The 26,454-nt window shown below is 35.7% G+C and overlaps 1 protein-coding gene across 5 annotated transcripts in view; it reads right to left on the reverse strand.

The window, feature by feature from the left end:
• Positions 1-9,583: 9,583 nt before the first annotated feature.
• LOC141405249 (protein pangolin, isoforms A/H/I/S-like) overlaps positions 9,584-26,454 on the reverse strand; it is a 449,154-nt gene continuing 432,283 nt past the window's right edge. For all 5 annotated transcript variants that reach the window (XM_073989354.1, XM_073989358.1, XM_073989357.1 and 2 more), the window contains one exon: positions 9,584-10,940. In XM_073989354.1, the coding sequence (XP_073845455.1) occupies positions 9,784-10,899 (1,116 nt within the window). In that variant the 5' untranslated portion in view covers positions 10,900-10,940 and the 3' untranslated portion in view covers positions 9,584-9,783. The remainder of the gene's footprint in view (positions 10,941-26,454) is intronic.

Genomic DNA, 26,454 nt, shown 5'->3' on the forward strand with positions numbered 1-26,454 from the left:
AACTATGTGAACAGCAATTTTTGTTTTAACCACAATATTTTATTTATTTGAAAATTTTGCCTTTTTAAGGGAAGATCATTTTTTATTATTTATTTAACAACCGAACATTAATTCATATAAGACGTTTTGCATAAGTTGTCGGGGAAACATTAAAAACTTTCATATCGTTGGGCATGATATTAAAAATTCGAGCTACTCTTACTTCAAATGACGTATCCATAAGATGAACAGCATTCGAAATATTTAATTGATTACGCCTTGTAAAGATAGAAAAATTAAAGGAAGACACCAAGAATCGGGGGCATTGGTTCCTAACCAATTTGTAAAAAAATAAAAGCATACGTACTTTTATAAAATGTGGAAATGTTGAACCTAAAAACTTTACCACATAAGGTGAAATATGAACACGCCGATTTACTCCTATACGTAACGAACTACTCTGTTTACAGCAAGCCTCAGTACATCTACATTGCCTTGAGTTGTACCAGAGTATAACTCCAAACCATAGGTAACTATAGGTAACACAAGACTCTTATCGGTAAATAGAGATCGGTACTATAAAGACATCTTAGGGAGTGATTGATTCTTGATACAACTGTATTAATGTGGTGGGTAAAGGTAAGTTTGTCATCCAACAAAATACCCAAACAACACAACTGGCCAAAAAAATCCAAATACGCGCTGTCATATCGCAACATCAAATTGTGATTGGAAATTGATGTGGAGCACATTGCTTTGCTCTTTGACGGATTTATATTCAACCTGTTGTCAGACATCCACAATTGCAGTACAGACACTATCAGATCAATCTTAGATTGCAGAACAGAAGTATACCTGACGTCACCAACAAAAAGCAAGTGTATGTCGTCCGCAAAGGCAAATGGCATACACCAACTTTGCAGCTTTGGAAACAGGTCATTAACGAATAATATAAACAAAAGTGGCCCAAGCACCGAACCTTGGGGAACCACTCTTCACAGGAAGAGTATCACTACACCTTGAACCAACACAAACCATTTGCTCTCTACCGGAAAGATAAGACATAAGAAGCCTGCAAGCACTACTGGAAAACCCATAAATATCTCTTAATCTGAACAATAACAATCCGTGGTAAACACGATCAAATGCTTTCTCTAGATCTAAAGCAACAAGAATAGACATTTTATTGCCACCGAAGTTCGCACGGATGCGGTCTGTCAGACCAATCAAGAGGGAAGTAGGGCTTCTATTTCTTCGAAAACCGCACTGAGCATCGTGCAGCATGTTATTCGCTTCCAATTAAGCAGACATTTGAAATTTGAAAATATGTTCTACAATCTTGGAACAAACAGGCAAGATTGAGATCGGACGAAATTCCTGTAGATTGTTGACAGCGCCCCTCTTTTTAACAGGGACAACCTTTGCCACCTTGCAAGCATCAGGAAATGTTGAAGTTGTGAGTATAATATAATAAGGTGGAGCAAATGGTCTGAAATCATCCCATACACCCGCTTCCAAAACTTGAGTGTGAAGCCATCAAGTCCTGCTGTATTAGACTTAATTGCGAAAAAGGCCTTGTTCATTTCCAAGAGGTTAATGCAACGAAACGAAAATCGGCCGTCTTCAAGAACAGGATTATCATAAAAATAAGTGTTTTGATTTAGTTGATTCCCAACAAACAAACTATTAAGATCATTTGGGTCTAACCCACAGTCATACGACTTGTCTGAAGCAAGGCTTGATTTTAGTAAACCCCAAAAGTCTTTACTACTCCGGAAAACGCGACAAAATCGTTTAGTTGTCAATTAGAGCCGTACCTAGAAATTTCTGAGCGACATGTATTCAGAACATTTCGAAGCTGAAAAACGTCATCTTGTGGTACTTTTATAGCGGCTCTTAAAATAAAGGACCAAAAGCACATTGAAGGAAGCGAGTTAGGAGGTCGATTTGACCGAAGGCATGTCATATCAAAAATAAGCTAAGACAACAGTGAACGAAGATATAACGCTAATTCCTGATGGCTTACAGGGTCTCAAGCTAAAACTTCATCACGTCATAACGCGGAAGCTCGAATCACGGCGGATCTGTCCTTTGGGCTTTTTTAATATACTCGCCAAGGGCTTTCATCTCCAAAGGAATTATCTCTGCCCCAAAATTTGTGTTCACAGTGTAATTAAGGGGTTACCCCCCAAGCAATGACAATAAAATACCTCAACAATAAGTGTTTGGCTAGCGGTATTATTTTCCTTCGCAAAATGATGTATTGTTTGGTTAAATTTGGCAACACCGCATTTAACATTAAAACCAACAACAAAACAAATGGATGGAGGGACAGGTTATGATGGGTACAGGGATAGGATTGTTATATAAAAACGCCTTTGCAGTAGTATTTGCTAATTTGTTCAGAGGTTTGATAGGACCTTATGTTAGTTTCTAGTACCAACCTGGTGGGGGAAAGTTGTTCCGTGTCAACCACACTATATTAACGATCAAAGCCGCCTAAATGGGGCAGAAATATGAAAAACATTTTATCTAAGTTAATCGCTCACGAGGGCAGAGACTAATTGAAGTCAGGTTGATTGATCGCCTCGCTGGGGCAGAGGAAAACGCAAGTTAAGATCAATGAGTGTTTTTAAATTTAGTATGGAATAAAACACGCACGCACTGTGTCGTGGTTTCCACCGATGGGTTTTGTTAAACGTTACTACCAATCACCAAATGAGTTATATTTGCTTATTTCGTATTTTACATCTAAGTTTTTTTCGCTATGCATATCGACAACTACGCTACGTATTCAGCACTCTGCTGACCATTCACCGCATCAAATGTCCAAACGAGGGATGTTTTTGTGTTTAGTGTTGCCACCGCGCAAATGAAAAAAGGTGACTTTTGGTGTCACATAGAGATGTATTTATTTTTTAATGTACAACATATTAATAATAATAGAAGATATATATTTCATTATTTAATTTATAAAATGCTTATTATCAAGCGGGATTATTATTAACAAAGTTTTTACCACTTTTTACTAATAAAGTGTACCTTAGGGCATACTATACATATCTTAAATATTGTTAAATATTACAAATATTCCTTATTATATTTTTGCTTAAAAAATAAAAATATTTTTAAACGGCTTCATCAAAAATCCACATGACCTTTGAATGAAAAAAGTGATTTTTAATGCCTAACAATAGGCAACCCTGATCGCAAAAACTATTGTTTGCTGAAAACATGCCAAAGCAGTTGAAACTATGCTGCTTATTCTCTTTTCTGTTACGTATTGATCATGTGTGCTGCAAAATATGAGTATGCTTGTTAGTCCGGTCAAAATAGACATTGAAATAGCAAAAATTCCCACAGGGCTGAATTTTGGTGGAGAGCTGGGGTTTGCCATTAGGAGCAACGTCCTAAAAGTCCCCATCGATCCCTTGTGTGCAAAAAAGGGGTCAAAGGTCAAATTTTAATGTTTTTTAGGTTTTCGGATTTATTTTTTGAAAACGGTTGATCTAATCAAGAAGTGACTAAAGTAAATATTGTAGACAGAAAAATTATCTACAAGTTTGTTGTTTATAATTTTTTCACTAGAAGGAACCATTCTTGAGATATAGCTGTTCTAAAAAACACATGATTTTTATGCACTTATAAGGGAAATATGCACATATTCATACGAACCGGCTAAAAAAAGCGAAGTAACCGGGTCTGTCCCCCAAAAAATATATATTTTCTTGAAGAGCGAAATTATAGCTATATTTTAAAAAATCTCCAACAAAATCGGAGCGTGTTTAGTAGAGATATTCAATGTTAGAGTCATTTTATGCAAAAAAAGGCCATTTAACCCACATGTGTAATTGTAAGCCCAACGGGAACGACCCCAACGAAAACTCTCCGATTTTTTTCAAGTTTTGTCAGAAGGTAGGGTTTGTTGCGCTGATTACGGAAATGTATAATTTTCAACGGCTGCGGATCCGGTTCGCCGGTTATTCGACCCGAAAGGCCAAACTTAAAAACCGGGTTAGACCCGGTTCTACTGAACCGATTACTGCAAAGTGGATATCGTTTGAAAGCTTATGAAAGTATCTAACACATAGTGTCATTACTTTAACCGGTTCGCCTCATAATGTACTTACGCGGCTAATTTTTTATTTGACCTTTAGATCACGATATCTCGAAAATGGTAAGTCTCTTTTAAAAATCATAAAGACCACTCTTGTAGACAATTATTAAATCTACAAATTTTATCTTAGCCGGCTTTTGCTAAGTCTTACCGTTTTTGAGAAAAATTAAAAAAACTGAATAAAATGACCTTTGACCCCGAATAACTTGTTTTGCACACATGGGATCGATGGGGACTTTTAGGACGTTGCTTCCAATGGCCAACCCTAGCTTTCCACCAAAATTCAGCTTTGTGGGAATTTTTGCTATTTCCCCCTTATACGCATGTCTATTTTGACCGGACTATGTGCGGCGCTGTTTTATTATAGCAACAATATCGAATAGCGCTAGCTTCGCTAGCATTAATTTTGTGAAATGTGTTGCTGCATGTTGCCGTCGTTCATTGTTGCTAAACATATTTCGAAGAAATTTTAGCAGTCAAAGCTGCACATTTTCGATGCTTTTGCAAATATGGCGGTAGCATATTAAACTCTGATTCAACAATTCATTGGCATTAACTCAAAATTAAATTATTTGGGTTGTCCGCACTTCGCACTGGTGTAAACTGCACTGCCACTCTTCCAATTTGTTTACAAAGACAAAGATGTTTATGGAAAAATGGAGGAGACGGAGTTGACAGTTTATATCAGTAACAGCTAGAGTTGTGTAGTTCCGGAACGAACTAGTTCCTAGGAACTATTCCGGACAAGGAGCTATTGGAACTATATCCAGTTCTCGCGCTAATATAGTCCCTTAAATCCATATAGTTCCTTTGATCTTCTCGTTACTTCAATTTAAAGCCTACGTCGATGTTTCGTCGTTGCTGTTGTTTCGCTGCAATTTATTTGTTTTTATGTCATTCATCGACCAAACCATAAAAACACTTCGGTCTCAGAACTATTTGGAACAAAGGAAACAAAAAGAGCGACGAAAGTGGAAGATTCGTTGAACTATTGCGATCTCGGAACTATTTGGAACGAAAAGAACGATGAAAGAGAAAGATTCGTTGAACTATATTGGTCTCGGAACTATTTGGAACAATGGAACTATATTAAGGAACTAGTTCCTTTTGGGAAAAGGAACTAGAAAGATCGATCCGCTCCAGGAACTAGACTGCCCAACTCTAGTAACAGCAAGCAAGGAAGGTTTACCGTACATAGGGATGGAAATTGTGTTTTTTAGAGCATGTTTACACATAAAGTTTAATATCAATATACAAATTTGAAGGTATGGCTATGTTGTAAATAAAAAGCACATGCGGATTTTGATAGTTACGATTTACATATATTTTATCCCAAATATAGTGTTGGATGCTACATCCACATCATTGAATGAGATGTATATCGTGTTGGCTTCCATGGTGGACACTGAAATTATCGACGTTTTACAGGTTTTTGGATACTAAGATGCAGTCGATGCTAGATCTTAGCCTCCGAATGAAATTTTGAGAAATATACACAAATTTAAGGTATGGTTTAGTTGCACGTGAAAATATATGCGGACAAAGCGATTTTGATAATTACGCGGTTTGCACATAATTTGAAAATGCATGTAAATTAAAACGGTTTATTTGAGCTCTATTTCCGTTTTTACAACCTGCTTCAGTCGATTTGATAAACGAAGCCACAGTTTAGTTTTCATAGCGAAAGCGTTTATATCACAGCCGACCAAGAAGAGGGCACACAAAATTCTCAATATTTGCAACTTTTGACAGTGTGTTAGTAACGTTGTATGCACGCATGCTGCAAAACAAAAACAAATCAAAACATTTGTGTGCTCTTTCGTTGCGTTCGGGTCGTGTGTGTGTGAATTGCCGAAAAACTTCGTAACTTTAACAATATCAAAGCACGACATTGGTTTATATTTGTGTGGCAAACAAATTTTTTGGTTTTCACAAAAAATTCAGACGAACGAACACGTTTTGAATGAAAACTGAATTGTTGAAAATGGTGGTGAATTTCATTTTATTTATTGCCACAGAAGAAGAGGTACCACCGATTCTTCATATTATGTGAATTATTTTCTGACAAATTTCTTAAAATGTTTGTCTTCTTTTTATCGCAACCCTGATATCAGCACATATTACGTACAGATGCAGAATTCACAAAATAATCATTATGGAAACCATCAACTATGAAGACGAATGGTTCGTAAAATTTTAAAAGAACCAAGTTTTGGACGTTCATGTGACAGGCATTTATTTTTACAAAAATAAACTGTTAATGATTTATCTCAACAGCCTGATCCTTTTTTCAATGGGAAACCTTCTATGTTAATGTAGATAGGAGGAGATTTAAGGAAATAAAGTAAGTTCTTCTATAGATTTTTCCAATGCTTTCAAATCTAGAATACATGTGAAATGTGTGTTTATTTTGGATATAAAATCCGAATTATTACTATTATCATAAAAATTTCTTTCATTTGATTCCCAAAGAAGTTTTGATTTAATTTTGAAATGTTTGACAGGTAAATGGACCTATATTTAAAAATAGAAAACAATCGGATTACAATTAATTTTTTAACATTTTTAATTTAAAATTCCGCGAATACTGAGTAACATCTTACAATTATTATTTAATTTAATCGCTGACGTCATTTGTCATAACTTTTGAAGAGACAATTGTGCTCAAAAAAAAATTGCTTTTTTATAATAAGTTCTTCTTAATATAATAATTTCTTACTGAAATACCTAATATATGACGCGACGTACAAAACTTATTCACTTACCTTCCACAACAACGCTCTCTAAGCGTCCGTATTACCCAAATAAGTAACGTATTACCCAAATACCGCGATGAAAACATATAACATTTCTTTCTTTCGTAGAAACAAATAATTTTCTTCTATAAAAATATATACTTTATGTTTTGTTTTGCTTTTGTTTTCGAAATATAAAACACACATTTACGTTTATACAAATCATATTTTACGGCCTGTCATAGTTGAATTTGTTCAACTTGAAACTGAATACGCTCGACGTATTTCGATAGTATTCATAAGAATACATGTGTTCTACTTTTTTCACCACACACGCTTTGGGTATACGGGCGTATATATTTGATATATTGGACTTTGGAATACACATTTTGAATACACTGAAAGAAAAATGTTTCATTGATTTTGAACCAAATGCTAAAGCCGCCATCAGACCATCTGCTTTTTCACGTGTATGACATCAGCTGTTCTGTATATTTGTATACCCAAAGTGGCAACATACATGTGAAAAAGCGGATGGTCTGATGGCCGCCTAATGAAGAAATATCATATGTTTCGTAATGCTCTACCTTCATTAATGTACAAAGTACGTAATTATAAAAAACTAGAATATTTTATATTTGTTGATAACTCTGTGCAACAAAATGTATGTGAAAGTCTGGGGCACGGAAAATTCCTCTTGGGGAAGAAAGGCCTTGGTGAGTATATTAAAAACCCCGAAGGACAGATCCGCCGTGAGTCGAACTTCCGCGTTATGGAGTGGTGAAGATTTTGTTTGAGACCCTGTAAGGCGTCAGCAATTAGCGCTATATCTTTGTTCACTGTTGTTTTAGCTTATTTTTGAGATGACATGTCTTCAGTCAAATCGAATGAGGATTATTTTCGTAGAGCACTTCGACCTTCTAACTCCTTCAATGTAATTTTCGTCCTTTATTTTAAGAGCCGCTATAAAAGTGCCACAAGATGACGTTTTTCAGCTTCGAAATATTCTTCAAAAATGTCGTCAGTAAATTTTAGGAACGGCTCTCATTGACAACTAACCGATTTTGTCGCGTTTTCATAGTCATTTTTGACATTTACCCCTGTTTGCACAGAAAAAACTGTGTTTTGTGTTTTTGTATGTTCTGTAACGAATACACAAAAAAACAAAATATAGTCTTTTTCTGAACAAAAACAGGGTAAATGCACAAAACGACTATGAAAACGCGACAAAATCGTTTAGTTGTCAATTAGAGCCGTACCTAGAAATTTCTTAGCTACATTTATTCAGAACATTTCGAAGCTGAAAAACATCACCTTGTGGTACTTATATAGCGGCTCTTAAAATATGGATTCTTAATATACTCACCAAGGGCTTTCATCTCCAAAAGGAATTATCTCTGCACCAAAATTTGTGTTCACAGTGTAATTAAGGTGTTACCCCCTCCCCCCTTCTCGCAATATTATTGGCTAATATTGAACTATAAGTAACATCGAATATGTTGATACATGAGCGCTGGAAGGAAAAAATTCATTGTGATCTGTATATGGGACAGAAAGTTTAAACTCTTTTTTCTGGAAATACCATTTTTGAAGTCGTTGTCCGAAACAGATGTACCTTTATCATGGAAGGGCTTATAAAATACACTAAAATCTTGTCCTTAAGCGAAGTATTTTTTGTTTGTGACCGTTTTATAGCCTAAAAACTGTCCACATATAGTAAAAATTAATTTGTTGACTTTCAATGTTGATTAAAGATTAGTATTTTTAAAAATTCCTCGCTTAAAAATTAATAAGCCCACAAAATATATGATGATGGATCCAGCTACAGTAGACACCGGTAAACGTTTTTTAAAAGCAGTATTTAGTCGCAAATTACGCAATATTTGCCACCGAAAAATTACCGAAAGAAACTCAAGATGTGTCCTTTTAGATGAAATAAAAAATAAACCAGATTGCTAGTTTCTTGAAAAAAAAATCACGAAAAATGGGATTTTAATCTGGAATTAGGTTTAACTTAATTACACTTAATTAAATTAATTAACTCAAATAAATAAACTCACAAATAAATGACCTTCGTCCCAATGCTTTATTGAATTTATTTTAACTATCCGTTATCTTTATTTATCTACACACATCTAAACTCTACTTAGCACACAACTTTCCTTTACTTCTTCTCTAAATGACGGTTTCAGTTAGCGGTCTCTTGTATTTATGCCAAATACCCTCTCGTCTTCGATGTTTCTAGTCTAAATGTCTTAACATCTCGAACACTAACATTTCATTAGTGCAACAAGCACACACCTCGCATTAAGCAAACAATAACACATACATATATGAGCGAAAGAGTGAAAAATACGACTAAATTGAAATATCAACAATGACGTCGCTGATTAAGCATGAGAGGCTGTAACATGTTAGATTTTCTTTGATAGTTGAATTTTCTTTCTCAGTTGAAAGAAACGTTCTAAACAGTTAAAATCCAGTTATGCAAATAAAAAATATAATTATGTTGTTTTACGGCAAAAAATAATATGGTCAAAATAATTATGACTATTAGGTTTTGATTTTACATAATTTTTTATTTACATTTTTACGGCAACAATATTGACCTCTACTTTCATAACAAGTACATACAGTCCATATGTTCTTATTTTTTAATTCCGTGAAAATTCATTAACATTTCACAAAAGTTATTTCATCTGCACTCATAGGATACATGGAAATAAACCAAAAAGCAATGTAAAGTCTTAGATTTCCTTTTAATTTGTGTTTTTTTATTCAAACGCAGAATACCAGCATGTATGGCTTGTATAAGAATTTTTAGCTTGTGTTAAAACATAATAATAATCTTTACAAACCATGTAAAATCTATAAATCACTTATTTGTTTGGTTGTATATTAATATGTTTGCAGGTACTGCGCTCTGGGTGCGAACGAATCGACGGCGTAAAGTTACCTTTTTTTAATTCGAGGTTTGCAAGATGCCAAAGAACTTGAATCTTTTTTGCGTTTCTTCTTTTTAGATACATATCCATAGTTATCCCGAGCACTCCATCCTGGGTAAAGTTCCATGTGTAACTGTCGTTCCTGACGCGCTTTTTCATAATATTTAGCTTGCTCTTCACGAGATAATTCATGCCAACGTCTTCCCAATATTTGGTTTATTGCTGCAGACTCCTTGAGGGTACATTCAGCTACAACTTTTGCTCTCATTTCCTTCATATAGAGCATAAAGGCATTCAATGGCTTTTTAATATGAGGTTTCTTTTTGTCGTTTGAAACGTTCTTAGGTTTATCGCAGCCATGTGGGTTTTTGTTATTCTTAAAATCCAAACTAACATGGCTATCAGAAGAGACATCTTTCTGTTCATTGTACTTATTAGTTACAGGCTCAATACCAGGTTGTGAGCTAATAACATGATATGGTGATGTGTGCACTGGAGATAGTACATTTGAAGAAAATCGGAATGGAAAATCATTGGACATTTCATTGGGTAGCGCTGAGTGGTAGGTGGTGCGAAAATTTGTTGTTGAGTACGTCGATGGTGTGTGCCATGAACCAACCTGTGATATTTCCGGACTTAAAATAGTATAAGGATATTGGCCAGCAGGAAATGGATAAATTGCTGTTCTTGTTATCCCCATTGTTTTTGCGTCCATTTGATAAGGTGGAATGCCACAGTGAGCTGGAGGAGGCGACGTATAATGTTCTCTATTCTGACTCAAAAAACATGTAAAACCGAGTTTGTCAGCCACTGATACTGGAAATCCAGTAGTAGATCCGTTGGAATAACTATAGGGTGAAACCAGATATGCCATGTTAAAGTCAGTTGTCATCGAATGTGTTTTGTTTAAATTGGGAGTGTGGATAGAACGTGCACGCAAACTTCCACATTTGTCTGCACTTTCGGTTAAGTCAATTAAACTAGACTTCTCTTCCAACAAGTTTTCGGATGACACAGTTTCATCTTCATGATCACCTTCATCTTTAAAAACTTTTACTTCATCGGTACTTCCCAAATCGTCGCCTGAGGAAGCGGTTGCACGGGTATCTGCTGTATTCGGCATGTTTCTTCCAGAGTTTATTAATTATTTCTTCATTACATTTACTGTTTGTAAAATTGAAATTATATTTTAAAAATTATTATTATATAAAATTAAACTTATATAAAATTAAAATAATATATTGTATGTTTTATTATCACTTTACTTATAGAATCGAAAAAAATGCGATTACTTTATGCAACACGAAAATCTTTATGTAACAAAAGATTCATTACCATCATAGCCAACTAAAAGTTTCACAATTTTATGAATGTATATTAGGGCTATAGACAAAAACACCACGCCACTACCGTGTGCAGAATATTGTCCCAAAAACAAAAATTTGTTTTTTATTTCGATTCATTATTTTGCTAAGGGTCTTTGATAATTTTCTCTTTGAATCATTGATTTTAATTTTTGAACAAACAATTGGTGTCTTAGTACTTACTAAATGTTGCTGAAACAATTTTTCAGCAACTTTTTCTTTATACAACTGTAAAAATTTTAAACATTTGTAATAGGTGTGTCTTTTTATGTGATAATTTGTAATAATTATTACTAAATGCTGTCTTTTTAAACAAAAGTTCAGTAAAATAGAACGAAATGAGAGAAACACTTTGACATTTGTTTGCTGAGAGCTTGCTAAAAGAATTTTTCCCAGCAACCTTTAGCAAGTTCGATCAGCTGTTTTTCAATCATCTGCTAATGGTCAGCTGCTCCATGTTTATCTGATTTTTGAGGAAAAATATTACAAATATTAGGCTTACCCTATATTTATTGATTATTTTATTAATATGTTAATTATTTTTTATTTACTTTGAAGAACTTTTTCATTGCTTTGGAGTTAGTTTTTCTTTCATGCATTGGCGCCAATGTTTTTGTTTTGGTAATCAACTGTTACCTTGCTAAAGTTTACTAAGTGCTGTCTTTTTAGTTGTTTCTCTATTTCGGCGTGAAAGAGAAACATCTTTCTTACTCTCTGAGCAAATCTTACTAAAAAAGTAAAAAGACACAGCTAATTATTCCTAATTATCACGTTAAAAGACACAGCTAATTATTTGTATATATATATGGTTTATTTATGTTTAAATAGATTCTTCATTATCGCGACTTGGCCAAAATTCTGTATTAGACTCATGTTGATATTGAAGATTATATCTAATTTCAAGAAGAAATAGCTTATTAATTAAAGATTTGCTGTGAATATGGAAGACATAAAAGAAATAACTGCAATGAATAATTTGTATGCAATCGGTGAGAAAACTTTATTAACGGCAGATGAAAAGTAATAACACATTTCTTAATATTTGTTCATGCTCTGCACGGGTATGTGGTGTTATTTTTGATATTTGCAAAAATTCATGCACTCTTAATTCAAGGGCAATTGCTGAAACTTTCTATATTGGTTGTGCCTCATAGAGCAAAAACCTAGTGATTGTTGTTGTTTAATTTAACAACAAAACCTGTTACAGTAACTTTCAAAAAATGAGCATACTGTTACGGAATTAGATTTAACTAATCTGCGAGTAGACGTTGTTTTATTCCCCAGCACGATTTGTATTAAATAAAACAGGGTTCGTTTCAGATTACGTTTCTACAATGCTTAATTTACTATACTACACTATAGGGCTATAGGGCAAGGATCGATGACACTGTGCAAATTACCAACATATGACACAGATTCGCGCGGCACTCTGCACTTTTTAATTGACCTACCAAGCCTACTTAACTTACTCCATTATGTATGTGGTTACATCCCATCGAAACAGAAACATTCCTTGAAAAGAGCCAAGGATAGCTTACCAACAAAAAAAGTGCCTACAAAAATTTTAAGCAGGTTGCCACATACGAAAAATCGATATTGTCATGTTTTCATGACATCGTATAGCACTTTTGGGTTCAAGAATACAATGGCGAAAAGGATATGCAATGTACTGATATAAGCTGTGTCTTTTTACGTGATAATCAGTAATAATTACTAATGTTGCAGATTTTGACATTTGTATAAAGGAAAAGTTGCTGACAAAATGTTTCAGCAACATTTAGTAAGTAAAAAGACACACCAATACATATAACAATGTCTTTTTTATTGTGACCGTGGTTCGCGATGTTGCTAAGAAAACGGAAACAAATCCAAACAAATGAATTCAGCATATTGAAGTCTTAGTAAATGCGTCATTGATTGTTATTTTTAATATTTTGAAAAACACGAAATAATATAAGGGAATTTGAAGAAAAGAAGAAAAAAGTAAAACAAAACAGCACCAGTTGTTCTCGTTTAACAAATACTGGTGACAAGGCATATTTGTAGAAAGTAGAAGTGACTATGAATTGTATTTTTATTACAGTGTTTTATTTAACTTGCCTTGGTGTGTGTTTAGTTCAAATCTGGTAACTCATTTTTAACACGGTTGCAGTTGACCAATCGAACTAAAACTTTGCACACTTCTCAGATTTGGAAGACAATACACGAATATGAAATCAAAACCAATATTAGTCCATTTTTACACTGTTTTACAGTGTTTTATCTAATTTGCTTTTCAAATCTGCTAATTAATTTTTCACACAGTTGCAGTTGAGCAATCGAACTTAAAATTTGCACACATTTCAGAATTGGATGACAATACATGAATATGAAATCAAAACCAATATTGGACCATTCTTACAGCGTTTTTACGGTGTCTAACTTAACCCCCTTTTCAAATCTGGTAACTGATTTTTAAAGCGGTTGCAGTTGACCAATCGAAGTAAAACTTTGCACACTTTTCAGATTTAGATGACAATACGTGAATGTGAAACCAAAATCAATATGGGTCCATTTTTTCACATAGCTCCCATATAACGGTACCACCCGATTTCCGGTATTTTGCTTTTCAAATCTGGTAACTCATTTTCCACACAGTTGCAGTTGACCAGTCGAACTAAAACTTTGCAAACTTTTTAGATTTGGATGACAATACATGAATATGAAATCAAAACCAATATTGGTCCATTTTTACAGTGGTGTACAGTGTTCAATTTTACATGCTTTTCAAATCGGGTAACTCATTTTTAAGACAGTTGTAATTGACCAAGCGAACTAAATCTTTGCACACTTTTCAGATATGAATGACAATACATGAATATGAAATCAAAGCCAATATTGGTCCATTTTTACACTGTTTTACAGTTTTTTATCTAATTGTTAGGAGTTAGGAGTTAAAGTGAATGTTGTCGGAAGTTCCGAGGAGTTTGTTTGAAAGTTCGGATGAGGTTGTCCGGAGGAGACTTTTCGGAAGTTTGGATGAGGTTGTTCGGAAGATCGGTGTAGGTTGTTCGAAGGGGTGGTGTTATGAAGGTGGATGTTAGGAACTTCCACCCCCTCCGAACTTCCAAACAACCTTCTCCGAACTTCCCCTTCTCAACTTGCCTTTTCCACATTCAGTCTAACCTGTTCACTACTACACACGTCCACACACACAAGCACACAAACGGTCAAAAAATAAATACTTATTTCAAAATCTGACCCATTTACACAATTTTGGTGGGGACGTTTCTGTACAACTGGGAACTCGAAGACAAAATCCTCAAAACAACTTAAATCGGGTGGTACCGCTATATGGGCACCATCATTAAATATCATTTATAACCTCAAGTCCTCAATCTACATGCCGTATGAGGACCCTGATCCACCAAATCAGGGGGTACACAGGCTGCTGAAGGAGAACCTGGGCGTTTGTAACGTTATCCTTGGATGTGACGCCAACGCCCACCATTTTCACTGGGGCAGCAAAGACACAAACACTAGAGGTGAGTCGATTTTCAATTTTATATTATCTTACAATCTAAGAATATGTAATATAGGAAACGATCCCACCTTTAAAATTAGAGGCAGGGAGGAGGTCATTGATCTAACCCTGTCTAATTTAGATGATTCTGTCGTCAGGAACTGGAGGGTATCCAACAAATGCTCCTTTTCGGATCATATGAGGATATACTTTGAAATCTCTTTCGACGGAGTCCGCCAAAATCCTTATAGGAACCCGAGAAGGACGGACTGGGGAAGGTTCGCTGATCTGACGAACCATCAACTGACACTTCCCGGAAGGATAGAAACAGTTGCTGAGCTTAACAGTAAGGTGTCCAACCTAACAGAAATCCTTCTTCGCTGCCATAAGGATGCCTGTCCATTAACTTATCCTGGGAAGAAATCCCAACCGGTGTGGTGGAACAAGGATCTTGGCGAACTACGGAAAAACACCAAAAAGTTGTACAACAAGGCGCACTCGACGAAACTTGACAGTGACTGGGAATCGTATAAAGCGAGTTTCACCAAATACAAGAGTGAAATCAAGCGCGCCAAAAAGAAGTCATGGGTTTGTTTCTGTGAGTCTGTAGAAGGGGTAAACGACGCTGCCAGATTCCGTAAGATACTCTCGAAGGACCCCAAATCCATCGGTAGTGTCAAAAAACCGGACGGCACGTGGACAGACTCAGGTCTTGAGACTCTAAACCTTCTAGCTGAGACTCACTTCCCTGACTGCACGGATGCCAGTAACCTTCACATTGAATGTGACAACTTCCAAGTCCAAGAGTCAGTGGACGAGAGCCTCATCGATAAGGTTGTAAGCAGAAACAAAATAAAGTGGGCAGTAAGTACATTCAAACCCTATAAGTCACCTGGTCCAGATGGAGTAATTCCTGCGATGCTTCAATTTGCTGCACCGCAGATATACCAAATTCTGGAGGAGATCTTTAGGGCCTGTTTGTTTCTTTCCTGCGTACCAGATCTGTGGAAAGAGGTAAAGGTAACTTACATCCCCAAAGCGGGGAAAGTCAGTCACTCTGCACCGAAAGACTACAGACCTATTAGTCTATCCTCCTTTCTCCTCAAGACACTCGAACGACTGATCGATCTGGAGATTAGGAGCTTTGTAGACACTGCCTCGCTGAGCGACTCGCAGCATGCCTACATGAAAGGTAAATCTGTCGAAACTGCTCTTCATGAGGTCGTGGGTTTCATTGAGAGAAATATGGAGAACTCAAACTTTACCTTGGCGGCTTTCCTGGATATAGAAGGAGCCTTTAACAACGTAAAACTTGAATCCATTCATCTCTCGCTTAGATCGGTCAACACCCCGGAAACCCTGATCTGCTGGATAAAGAGAATGCTGGAGAGCAGGATCATAAATTCCAGTATCGGGGAGTTGACAACAAGGAAGACAGTAACACGAGGTACTCCCCAGGGAGGTGTACTCTCACCGCTGCTGTGGCTACTTGTGATAAACAATATTCTGGCGGAATTCGACAATCAGGGCATCAAGGTTGTCGCATACGCGGATGATGTAGTTTTACTAATAACTGGCAAATTCTTGTCCACTATTTCGGAGCTTATGCAAGGAGCCTTATCAAAGCTGTCTCGTTGGGCCACCACAAATGGCCTTGGTGTAAATCCAACGAAAACAGAACTGGTATTGTTCACCAGAAAGCGTAAGCTTGGCGACTTCATACCACCAACATTGGATGGAGTGCAGTTGCATCTATCTCCTGAGGCCAAATACCTAGGTACAATCCTGGATTCTCAACTGAGATGGAAAAGGAACGTCGAGGAACGGACGAAGAGAGGTATGATCGCACTCTATTCATGTAAGAATTCGATTGGGAAAAGTTGGGGTCTTAATCCAGCTATTATACACTGGTTGTATAATACTGTGGTGAGACCCATCCTATCCTACGGATGTCTTGTCTGGTGGCATGCGCTTCGACACAAGTCGAACTCGGGCAGCATAGACAAGGTGCAAAGGGCAGCCTCGATCCTGATAACTGGAGCTTTTAGGAGTACACCACAAGCAGCTCTGAACGCGATGCTAAACCTCTTGCCCACGAGAATTAGCATCAAAGGTCAAGCAGCACGTAGTGCTCTAAGGCTACATGAATTGAATCGTTGGCGTGACAGCACCTATGGTCATGCATGCATTCTTCGAGAGCTAGGGCCAAACCTTGGCTTAAATCAGCAGGGGAAGTTCAGCGACTACTTATCACCAATCCATAGATTTGATGATTTTGAGGTCGTTATCCCTAGTAGAGATGACTGGATCCGTGGTAACCCTCCTCTGGACGGTCTGGCTTTCTATACAGACGGTTCCAAGATGGAAGAAGGTACCGGAGCTGGCGTCTACTGCGAAAAGCTTTGCCTCGAGTACTCCTATAGGTTGAACAGCGACTGTAGCGTTTTCCAAGCAGAAATCTTCGCGATCAAAATGGCCGCAGAGTTGATAAAAAGTCTGGATGCTGAAATCTTTGAACCGGTGACTATCTTCGTTGATAGTCAGCCGGCTCTTAAAGCCATCAAATCCCCCAATATCAAGTCTGAGGCCGTTCTTGAGTGTAGAACTGCTTTGGCGAACCTAACTAACGCTGTCCGACTCTGCTGGGTACCGGGTCACTGTGACATTGTGGGAAACGAGAAGGCAGATGAATTGGCAAGACACGGATCTCAATCAACAAATCAAGCTATCACTGTTTCTATTAAACCACCCATATGTCACGTTTTTCGGAAGGTGGAGACGTTCTTTGAAGAACAGGCCAAGGAACTATGGCATAATGAACCAAGGTGCAACGTGTCAAGGGCCATTTGGCCGAATCTTTCAACAAAGAGAACAACTTCGCTTTTAAGTCTGAGTAAATCAGAAATCAGGGTATTGACGGGAGTCATTACCGGCCATTGCTACATCCGAGCTTTTATCGGCAAATGGCAGGATGATGGAGTGGACTATTGCAGGCTCTGTGAAGATGAGGAGGAAACGGAGACGATCGAGCATATTCTATGTCGTTGCCCGATGTTAACTCGAAAGCGGTATAGACTAACAGGAGTACGCTTTCCTCCAAGCTTAACCTTCTACTCAAACATGGAACCAACAATCATAAACAACATCATTAAAAATCTGAAGTGGCTGGGACGGCGCGACCAATAAGCGTAACTACTTCTCTGACAGTTTTTTCCACCATCGCCAAAAAACCACCCCCTCTGTCTTTATTACATTTTCATTATTTCTTATAATTAATTCATTTATTATTATTCTCCAAACCACACCCCCCTTTTTTCTTTATTCTTCTCTCTTTTCTCTTCTCTTTTCAGGTAATTCTGAACCTCCTTTTTCTTTATGGATGATCACAATGGACCGAAAGGTCTCCGAGTGGCGTAGTCAATATACATATATATTGACTACACATCCCCAAACCTAACCTAACCTAACCTCAAGTATATACAAATAAAATTGAAAATCTTAAAAAATGTATTTACAAAAAAATTAAAAATAATTATAAAATTAATAAGTTTCAGTGTTCTATTTTTAAATGCACTAAAAACTAGAAAATAAGTGTGTAATTAAAAAAAATTAAGTAACAGTGTTTTATTTATAAATGCACTTAAAAGTAGAAAATAATTTTGATAATGGAATCTCTCAAATAAAACGCTTGCCGTTCAATATTATCACAAGTTTTAATTTAAATGCAAGCGTTTTATTTGAGAGATTCCGTCATCAAAATTATTTTCTACTTTTAAGTGCATTTATAAATAAAACACTGTTACTTAATTTTTTTAATTACACACTTATTAAATTGTTTGTTAATTGGGGTTTCAAAATGTAATAGGGTCTACTCATGAAATTTGAAACATTGAAATGCTACAATAAAATACTTCGTTTCATCCTAAACGTATAACAAAAAGATCCTATGACAGTTCTGAATACTTACAATTGAATTCAAATTTGTTCTATTTTAGAGGATTTTCAAAATGTATTTGTGTTTTTCCTGAGAAAATTTTGACAACGGCCCTATTATTCAATATTTTCTTTGACATTTTATTTTCAATAACAACAATGATATTTTTGTAAAATTGTTAGTTGATGTAATTCATGCATCTATAAATATGCCTTGACTGGTGACAAATCGGTGGTGTTGCCATATCACAAATTCAACGATAGCTGCTTTTTCAAACAGTGTTATCGGCAATGAAAAAATAACGGTCGGTTAAATCCAAAATTGAGCGTTAGTTAAATATTCCAGTCAAAATCATTGATTTTCGGACTGCCGGTGGAGACTCACGATTGGATCCACAGAACCAGAGGTAACAAAATTGTTGCACAAGATAAAATTCCATATCAGCTCATATACTTATTGTCTTTTATTACTATTTTCATACTACATAAATGTATCCTATTAGTTATTTTATATTTTTTAATTTATTATTTTCAACATATTTTCGTAAATGCGTCGCTGGTGCCTTATTCTTCTACTTCTCTACTTATCATGACAAATAGGTGTTCCATAGTTGTTGCACAAAACATGGTCAGAATTTTATGCAAGCAAAGAGAAGGGTTAAAGATGTGCCACATCAACTCTCAAAGCTAGGCTAATAAAATCGGCGAATTTAAACATATTTTTGTTAACTAAGGCATTGATTTAATATGCGTTTCATAAACCTGGCTACTTTCGTGTATTCCTGATAGTATGGTCAACATTTGCGGAAATACATAAATATGACGCAAATTTATGTTTCAGGTCTTAACCTGGAGATTTTTGAATATGTGTTCATTGAATCTAAATCAAATAAGAAGAAAATCTTAATTGGTTGTGTATATCGGCCGAATAATACCATGATTTTAACCGGAGATTTTAACTCAAATGTTTTGGTTGATTCGTTGTTAATAAACAATATTGGATTACATGCCACAAATCGTACGAATCCTACAGACTTCTCTTCTTCCATAAGCACTCTAATCGACTTATTCTTTGTCAACAATCTCTCCAATGTTCAATTGTATAATCAAATTTCGGCATCCTGTTTTTCCAAACACGATTTAATCTTTCTAGTCTACGCTTCAAGACGCCTGTAATTGAACAAACGCTTTCATATCGTGACTACAGAAACTTGAATTATAGTGAGTTAGAGGATAAATTCAATTACCAAATTTATTCAATTATCTCTGTCGATGAACAACTTCATTTTTTCCGTGATCGAATTGTTTTACTATACGATGCAACAGTACACATCAAAAAAAACGACTCTCTTCAAATGCAAATCCGTGTTTTAACTCCACTATTAAATCCTGTATAAATGACAGGAATAGATCATATGAAAGGTGGAAACGTTAAAGAGCACCGGAGCTCTATGAAGAATTCCTTTCTACGGTATGCCAGCAGATGATACACCTGAAGGTTATTTTGAATTCAGATGTGTCACTCCTATGGAAGTACAGAATTCTTTCGCAAAAATTAATTCTGATGCGATTGGTCCCGACCTAGTTGACCCATGATTTATTCGGATTATACTCCCTCGTCTATTGCCTTATATCACCTACTTCTATAACAGTATCCTAACCTCGAGTATATATCCAACTATGTGGAAACATGCAAAAGTTATTCCCCGACCAAAATCTAATAACGATTGCAATCCTCAGTTATCTCTTAAAGGTGTTTGGGAAAATATTACCTAACCAGATGTCCGAGTAGCACTACAGGGAGTTGTTATTAACAAGTATGCAGTCAGGTTTCCGTGCTAACCATAGCTGCATTACAGCTTTTGTTGAAGTTTTTGAGGAAATTAGGAGTGACATTGACGACAATAAGGCTGGATTCCTTGTTCTACTTGATCACTCAAAAGCTTTCGACACAGTCGACCACAATAATTTACGTTTCAAATTCCGCAGGTTTTTTAATTTCTCTACCACGTCGACGAATCTCATAAAATTGTACCTTGCAAATCGAACACAATCGGTGTGTACTGGAACGGAAATATCTCTACCATTAAATGTAGATAAATGCGTACCTTAAGCAGTGTTGCCAGTATTTTTCCGTGCCTTATCCTCAAATTCAGAGTCGTTTATCCCCAAAAATATTCCTATTTCCCCAGAAAAAATTCCCAAGAAAATTAGTGAAAATTCTTAATAATTGTATTAATATTTCACTTTATTGCCGGGTTATTCACGAAAACAATGATTTCTCCATCCACTGCTTGGTGTTACTGGTAGATCGTCCACGACGTTTCTCATTTTTGTTACTACTATCAGGGAATGTTTTTAATTTATTGCTTTTGACTCAATGTTAGTGCGTCCGGTATATAAATTTCCTTGCCCCTATCGATTTAAAAATTGTAAAAAGTGTTTGGAATGTGAACATTCCAAAAGAACTTTAAGAATTCTGTCGAATATCTTGAATACCTACTTAAGCTGTCTTTACGCTTTTCATTGATGGTACAAACTTTTAACTTAACTTTTAACTTGCAACATCGCCCTATACTAACCATATACTAACTCATAAATTCAAATTTCTTCTTCCAAAGGGTGCAAATCAATTTTTGTAAACCGATTTTATTTTAAATCATCAAGTCTGCTGACCAGCTTAACACTGAAATCAAACAACTTTGCGCGCATATAACGACACTCCTTTCGATGAAGTTTTATATAGTCGAAATATTTAGAAATGTGTCTTCCCCTTACTGAGTTTAACAACCTCTGAGAAATTTGGTGTTATCATGTCAAAGTTTCATTCCGCCCCATCATTTGAAAATATGAAGTAATTCAGTAGGTCATATGACGTACACAATAAAAAGTCGGCTACCATCATAGAACTTGACTTACACGTCTTCAGCATGTTCCAACAAAATGCAAAGAGTCAAAGTACATTATTCTCGATGAGAACTACAAGATTTGAAAAACAAGAGGATTTGATTGACGATTGTGTTTCTTTTTCATAAAAATTGCATATTGATTTGTACACAAAATTTCCCCATAAAATCCGTAAATTTGTAAGGCTTTTCCCATCAAAACCCTAGCTCCCCAATCGAAAAAATATCCCCAGTTTGGGGAAAAATCCCCGATACTGGCAACACTGTCAAGGGTCAATACTAGGTCCGCTCTAGAGTTGTTAAATCTAGTGAACTAGTTCAGTACCATAGTTCGTTTGCGTATAATTTATTTTATTAAAACAAAGAGATAATATAACTCATTCGCAGTTCGTTCATGGAAACAACCGGTGTCCACTGAACTATATTTTGAACTAGGTGGTTCAAACGAACTAGATTTTAACAACTCTAGTCCGCTCCTGTTCTGCATTTATATTACGACTTCCCTTCCCAAATAATTTATAGCAGAGTGCACATGTACAGTGGCGACAAATACATTTGCAACAAAATTGCAAATTTTGGAAAATTTTATTTAAAATATTTTTTGAAAGTAGACTCAAGTAATTCTTTGCAATTATTTATAGTTCATTGCTTCAATTATAATCAAATAAAAAGTTTTGACAACAAAAATTTTGAAAAAATATAAAAGTACATAACACACCTTAAAATTTAATGGTTAAAACATATGCAACTGAGCCAAATCCCATGAAAAAATATTCTATATTTGTAAAATATAATTTTTTTGTATGATTCAAATCATATCAGAAATATGGAAGAATCATTATTAGTGAAGTTATGACGGGCGGTATCATTGGAAACCCTGGATTCTATAAACTTAAAAAGCTGTGAAGTTGAAGTTTTTGGTAATTCATAAAATCAATTATATAACTTGGAAAGGTGTCGAAATAGTTGTTAACAGTGAGAAGGTACCATTAGTTTCCAGCGCAAAGAATCTGGGAGTTGTTCTCAACAGTCCATTAAGCTGGTCAAACCATATTTATACTATAGTTGGACAAACATACGGAAAACTGCTAGCTTTGTAGCTTACACACTCCTTTACCCCTCCCAACATAAGATATATTTTAGCAAAAAAATATCCTGGTGCCTCGTCTCTTAATATAACTTGGGAAGGTGTCGAAATAATTGTTAACATTGAGAAGGTACCATTAGTTTCCAGCGCAAAGAATCTGGGAGTTGTTCTCAACAGTCCATTAAGCTGGTCAAACCATATTAATACTATAGTTGGACAAACATACGGAAAACTGCTAGCTTTGTAGCTTACACACTCCTTTACACCTCCCAACATAAGATATATTTTAGCAAACAAATATCTTGGTGCCTGGTCTCTTATACGGAGGCGAACTTTTTGGTCACTGTTATTCGTTGAGCCGACGTAAATTAAATACTGCATTTAATAGCATAATTCGTATATGGTCCCAGAAAACAGACCATGTTTCACCCTACAGCAGTTCTCTGTATGGCTTCAATTTCAACACGCTACTCTATCTTAGAGCCTTGTTGTTTCTACACAAAATAAACACTTTATTTATTCAAAAGGCTTAGCTTTGCAAGATATACTAGAGGAAGAAAACTTAAACCCATAAGAAGACGAAGCCTAGTATCTGAATGGCAATTTTACTCTACCTTATGATCTACAGACCACCAGCAACGCCTTTACGTTTAAAAAAGGCTACAAACTTTGTTTACTTCTAACTAAAATAATGTTTTTTCTCGTTCAAATTTTTTCTATTTTATGTCAAATTATAATATACTTTTTATTCTTATATAATCATGTACTCTAATCTAAAAGACTTTAAGTCTTGTAGTACAGGAGCTATACAAATAAATAAATACATAAATAAACAAATATATAACATAAATATATACCAAATAAATAAGGGGGAAATAGCAAAAATTCGCACTAAGCGGAATTTTGGTGCAAAGCTTGCCATAAGAAGTAACGTCCTAAAAGTTCCCATCGATCCCGTGTGTGCAAACAAAGATATACAGGGTCAAAGTACATTTTTGGTGGAACAACCTATAGGACCTATCAGAAATCGACTAAATTTGGCCTTTCGGGTCAAATAACCGGAGAACGGAACCGCGGTATACAACAACAATTTTGAAAGAATATAAAAATACATAACACACCTTAAAATTTTATGGTTAAAACATATGTAACTGAACCCAATCCCATGAAAAAATATTCTATATTTGTAAAATATAATTTTTTTTGTATGATTCAAATCATTTGTTTTGTTTTGGGAAGTTTAAAAGTGAATAAAATTTTGAAACTGATATCAGTCATATGTACTTCTTCGGGGGAGTGGCGGGTCCTACGGGAGAAGCATGGACATTGGAAATTTCTTCACATTTAAGTTGTCAATTTAGTGAAACGCAAAGTTTAGAGTGCAGTTGTAGCATTTATTAGCAAAAGTCAGAAAACTGGGTCTCCAAAAACATATGATCGTAGGGGTTGGTTCCATATCAGAAATATGGAAGAATTATTATTAGTGAAGTTTTGACGGGCGGTATCATTGGAAACCCTGGATTCTATAAACTTCAAAAGCTGTGAAGTGGAAGTGTTTGATAATTCATAAAATCAAATATATAACTTGGGAAGGTGTCGAAATAATTGTTAACAAAGAGAAGGTACCATTATTTTCCAGCGCAAAGAATCTGGGAGTTGTTCTCAACAGTACATTAAGCTGGTCAAGCCATATTAAAACTATAGTTGGGCAAACATATGAAAAATTGCGCGCTTTGTGGCTTACACACTCCTTTACTCCTCCCAACATAAGATATATTTTAGCAAAAAATATCCTGGTGCCTCGTCTCTTAATATAACTTGGGAAGGTGTCGAAATAATTGTTAACAGTGAGAAGGTACCATTAGTTTCCAGCGCAAAGAATCTGGGAGTTGTTCTCAAAAGTCCATTAAGCTGGTCAAACCATATTAATACTATAGTTGGACAAACATACGGAAAACTGCTAGCTTTGTAGCTTACACACTCCTTTACACCTCCCAACCTAAGATATATTTTAGCAAAAAAAAGATCTTGGTGCCTGGTCTCTTATACGGAGGCGAACTTTTTGGTCACTGTTATTCGTTGAGCCGACGTAAATTAAATACTGCATTTAATAGCATAATTCGGTACGTATATGGTCCCAGAAAACAGACCATGTTTCACCCTACAGCAGTTCTCTGTATGGCTTCAATTTCAACACCCTACTCAATCTTAGAGCCTTGTTGTTTCTACACAAAATAAACACTTTATTTATTCAAAAGGCTTAGCTTTGCAAGATATACTAGAGGAAGAAAACTTAAACCCATAAGAAGACGAAGCCTAGTATCTGAATGGCAATTTTACTCTACCTTATGATCTACAGACCACCAGCAACGCCTTTACGTGTAAATAAGTGTGTAATTAAAAAAAAATTAAGTAACAGTGTTTTATTTATAAATGCACTTAAAAGTAGAAAATAATTTTGATGATGGAATCTCTCAAATAAAACGCTTGCATTTAAATTAAAACTTGTGATAATATTGAACGGCAAGCGTTTTATTTGAGAGATTCCATTATCAAAATTATTTTCTACTTTTAAGTGCATTTATAAATAAAACACTGTTACTTAATTTTTTTTAATTACACACTTATTTTCTAGTTTTTAGTGCATTTAAAAATAGAACACTGAAACTTATTAATTTTATAATTATTTTTAATTTTTTTGTAAATACATTTTTTAAGATTTTCAATTTTATTTGTATATACTTGAGGTTATAAATGATATTTAATGATGGTGCCCATATAGCGGTACCACCCGATTTAAGTTGTTTTGAGGATTTTGTCTTCGAGTTCCCAGTTGTACAGAAACGTCCCCACCAAAATTGTGTAAATGGGTCAGATTTTGAAATAAGTATTTATTTTTTGACCGTTTGTGTGCTTGTGTGGACGTGTGTAGTAGTGAACAGGTTAGACTGAATGTGGAAAAGGCAAGTTGAGAAGGGGAAGTTCGGAGAAGGTTGTTTGGAAGTTCGGAGGGGGGTGGAAGTTCCTAACATCCACCTTCATAACACCACCCCTTCGAACAACCTACACCGATCTTCCGAACAACCTCATCCAAACTTCCGAAAAGTCTCCTCCGGACAACTTCATCCGAACTTTCAAACAAACTCCTCGGAACTTCCGACAACATTCACTTTAACTCCTAACAACTTACACCGAACCACCGAAAAACCACCGCCGAACTACCTCCTCCGAACTATCCCCTCTCAACATGCTCTTTCAATTTTCAACGGAACCCCATAACCAATTTAGGCCGAAAATGTGGATACAAACTTTAAAATGCCTGAAATTGGGTGGTACCATTTATAGGGGCTATATCAAAACCCGGACCTATGTCCACAATTTTTGATGGAGAAGTTGGGAACTCGAAAAAAACAATTGAAATCGGGTGGAGCCGTAATATGGGGGCTATACCAACACCTGGACCTATGTCACAATTTTTGTAGGAGAAATTTCTGTACCACTGGGATCTCCAAATGGCAAGTTACACGCAATTCGGTATAAAAATGAAGATAAAATCTATAAAACACTTGAAATCGGACGGTACCGCTATATGGGGTCTATACCAAAACCTGGACCTATGTCCATAATTTTTAATGGGTACGTTTATGTACCTAGTTGTCAAAAAGCAGCCAACACGGGCTTTAAATGACGATAAAATACCTTAAATCGAGTGGTACCGCTGGTTTCATATTCATGTATTGCCATCCAAATCTGAAAAGTGTACAAAGTTTTAGTTCGATTGGTCAACTACAACTGTGTGAAAAATGAGTTAGCAGATTTGAAAAGCAAATTAGATAAAAAACTGTAAAACAGTGTAAAAATGGACCAATATTGGCTTTGATTTCAT

The sequence above is a fragment of the Musca autumnalis genome, unplaced genomic scaffold (genome assembly GCF_047663935.1).
Source record: "Musca autumnalis isolate F117 unplaced genomic scaffold, ASM4766393v1 scaffold_5, whole genome shotgun sequence".
NCBI lineage: Eukaryota > Metazoa > Arthropoda > Insecta > Diptera > Muscidae > Musca > Musca autumnalis.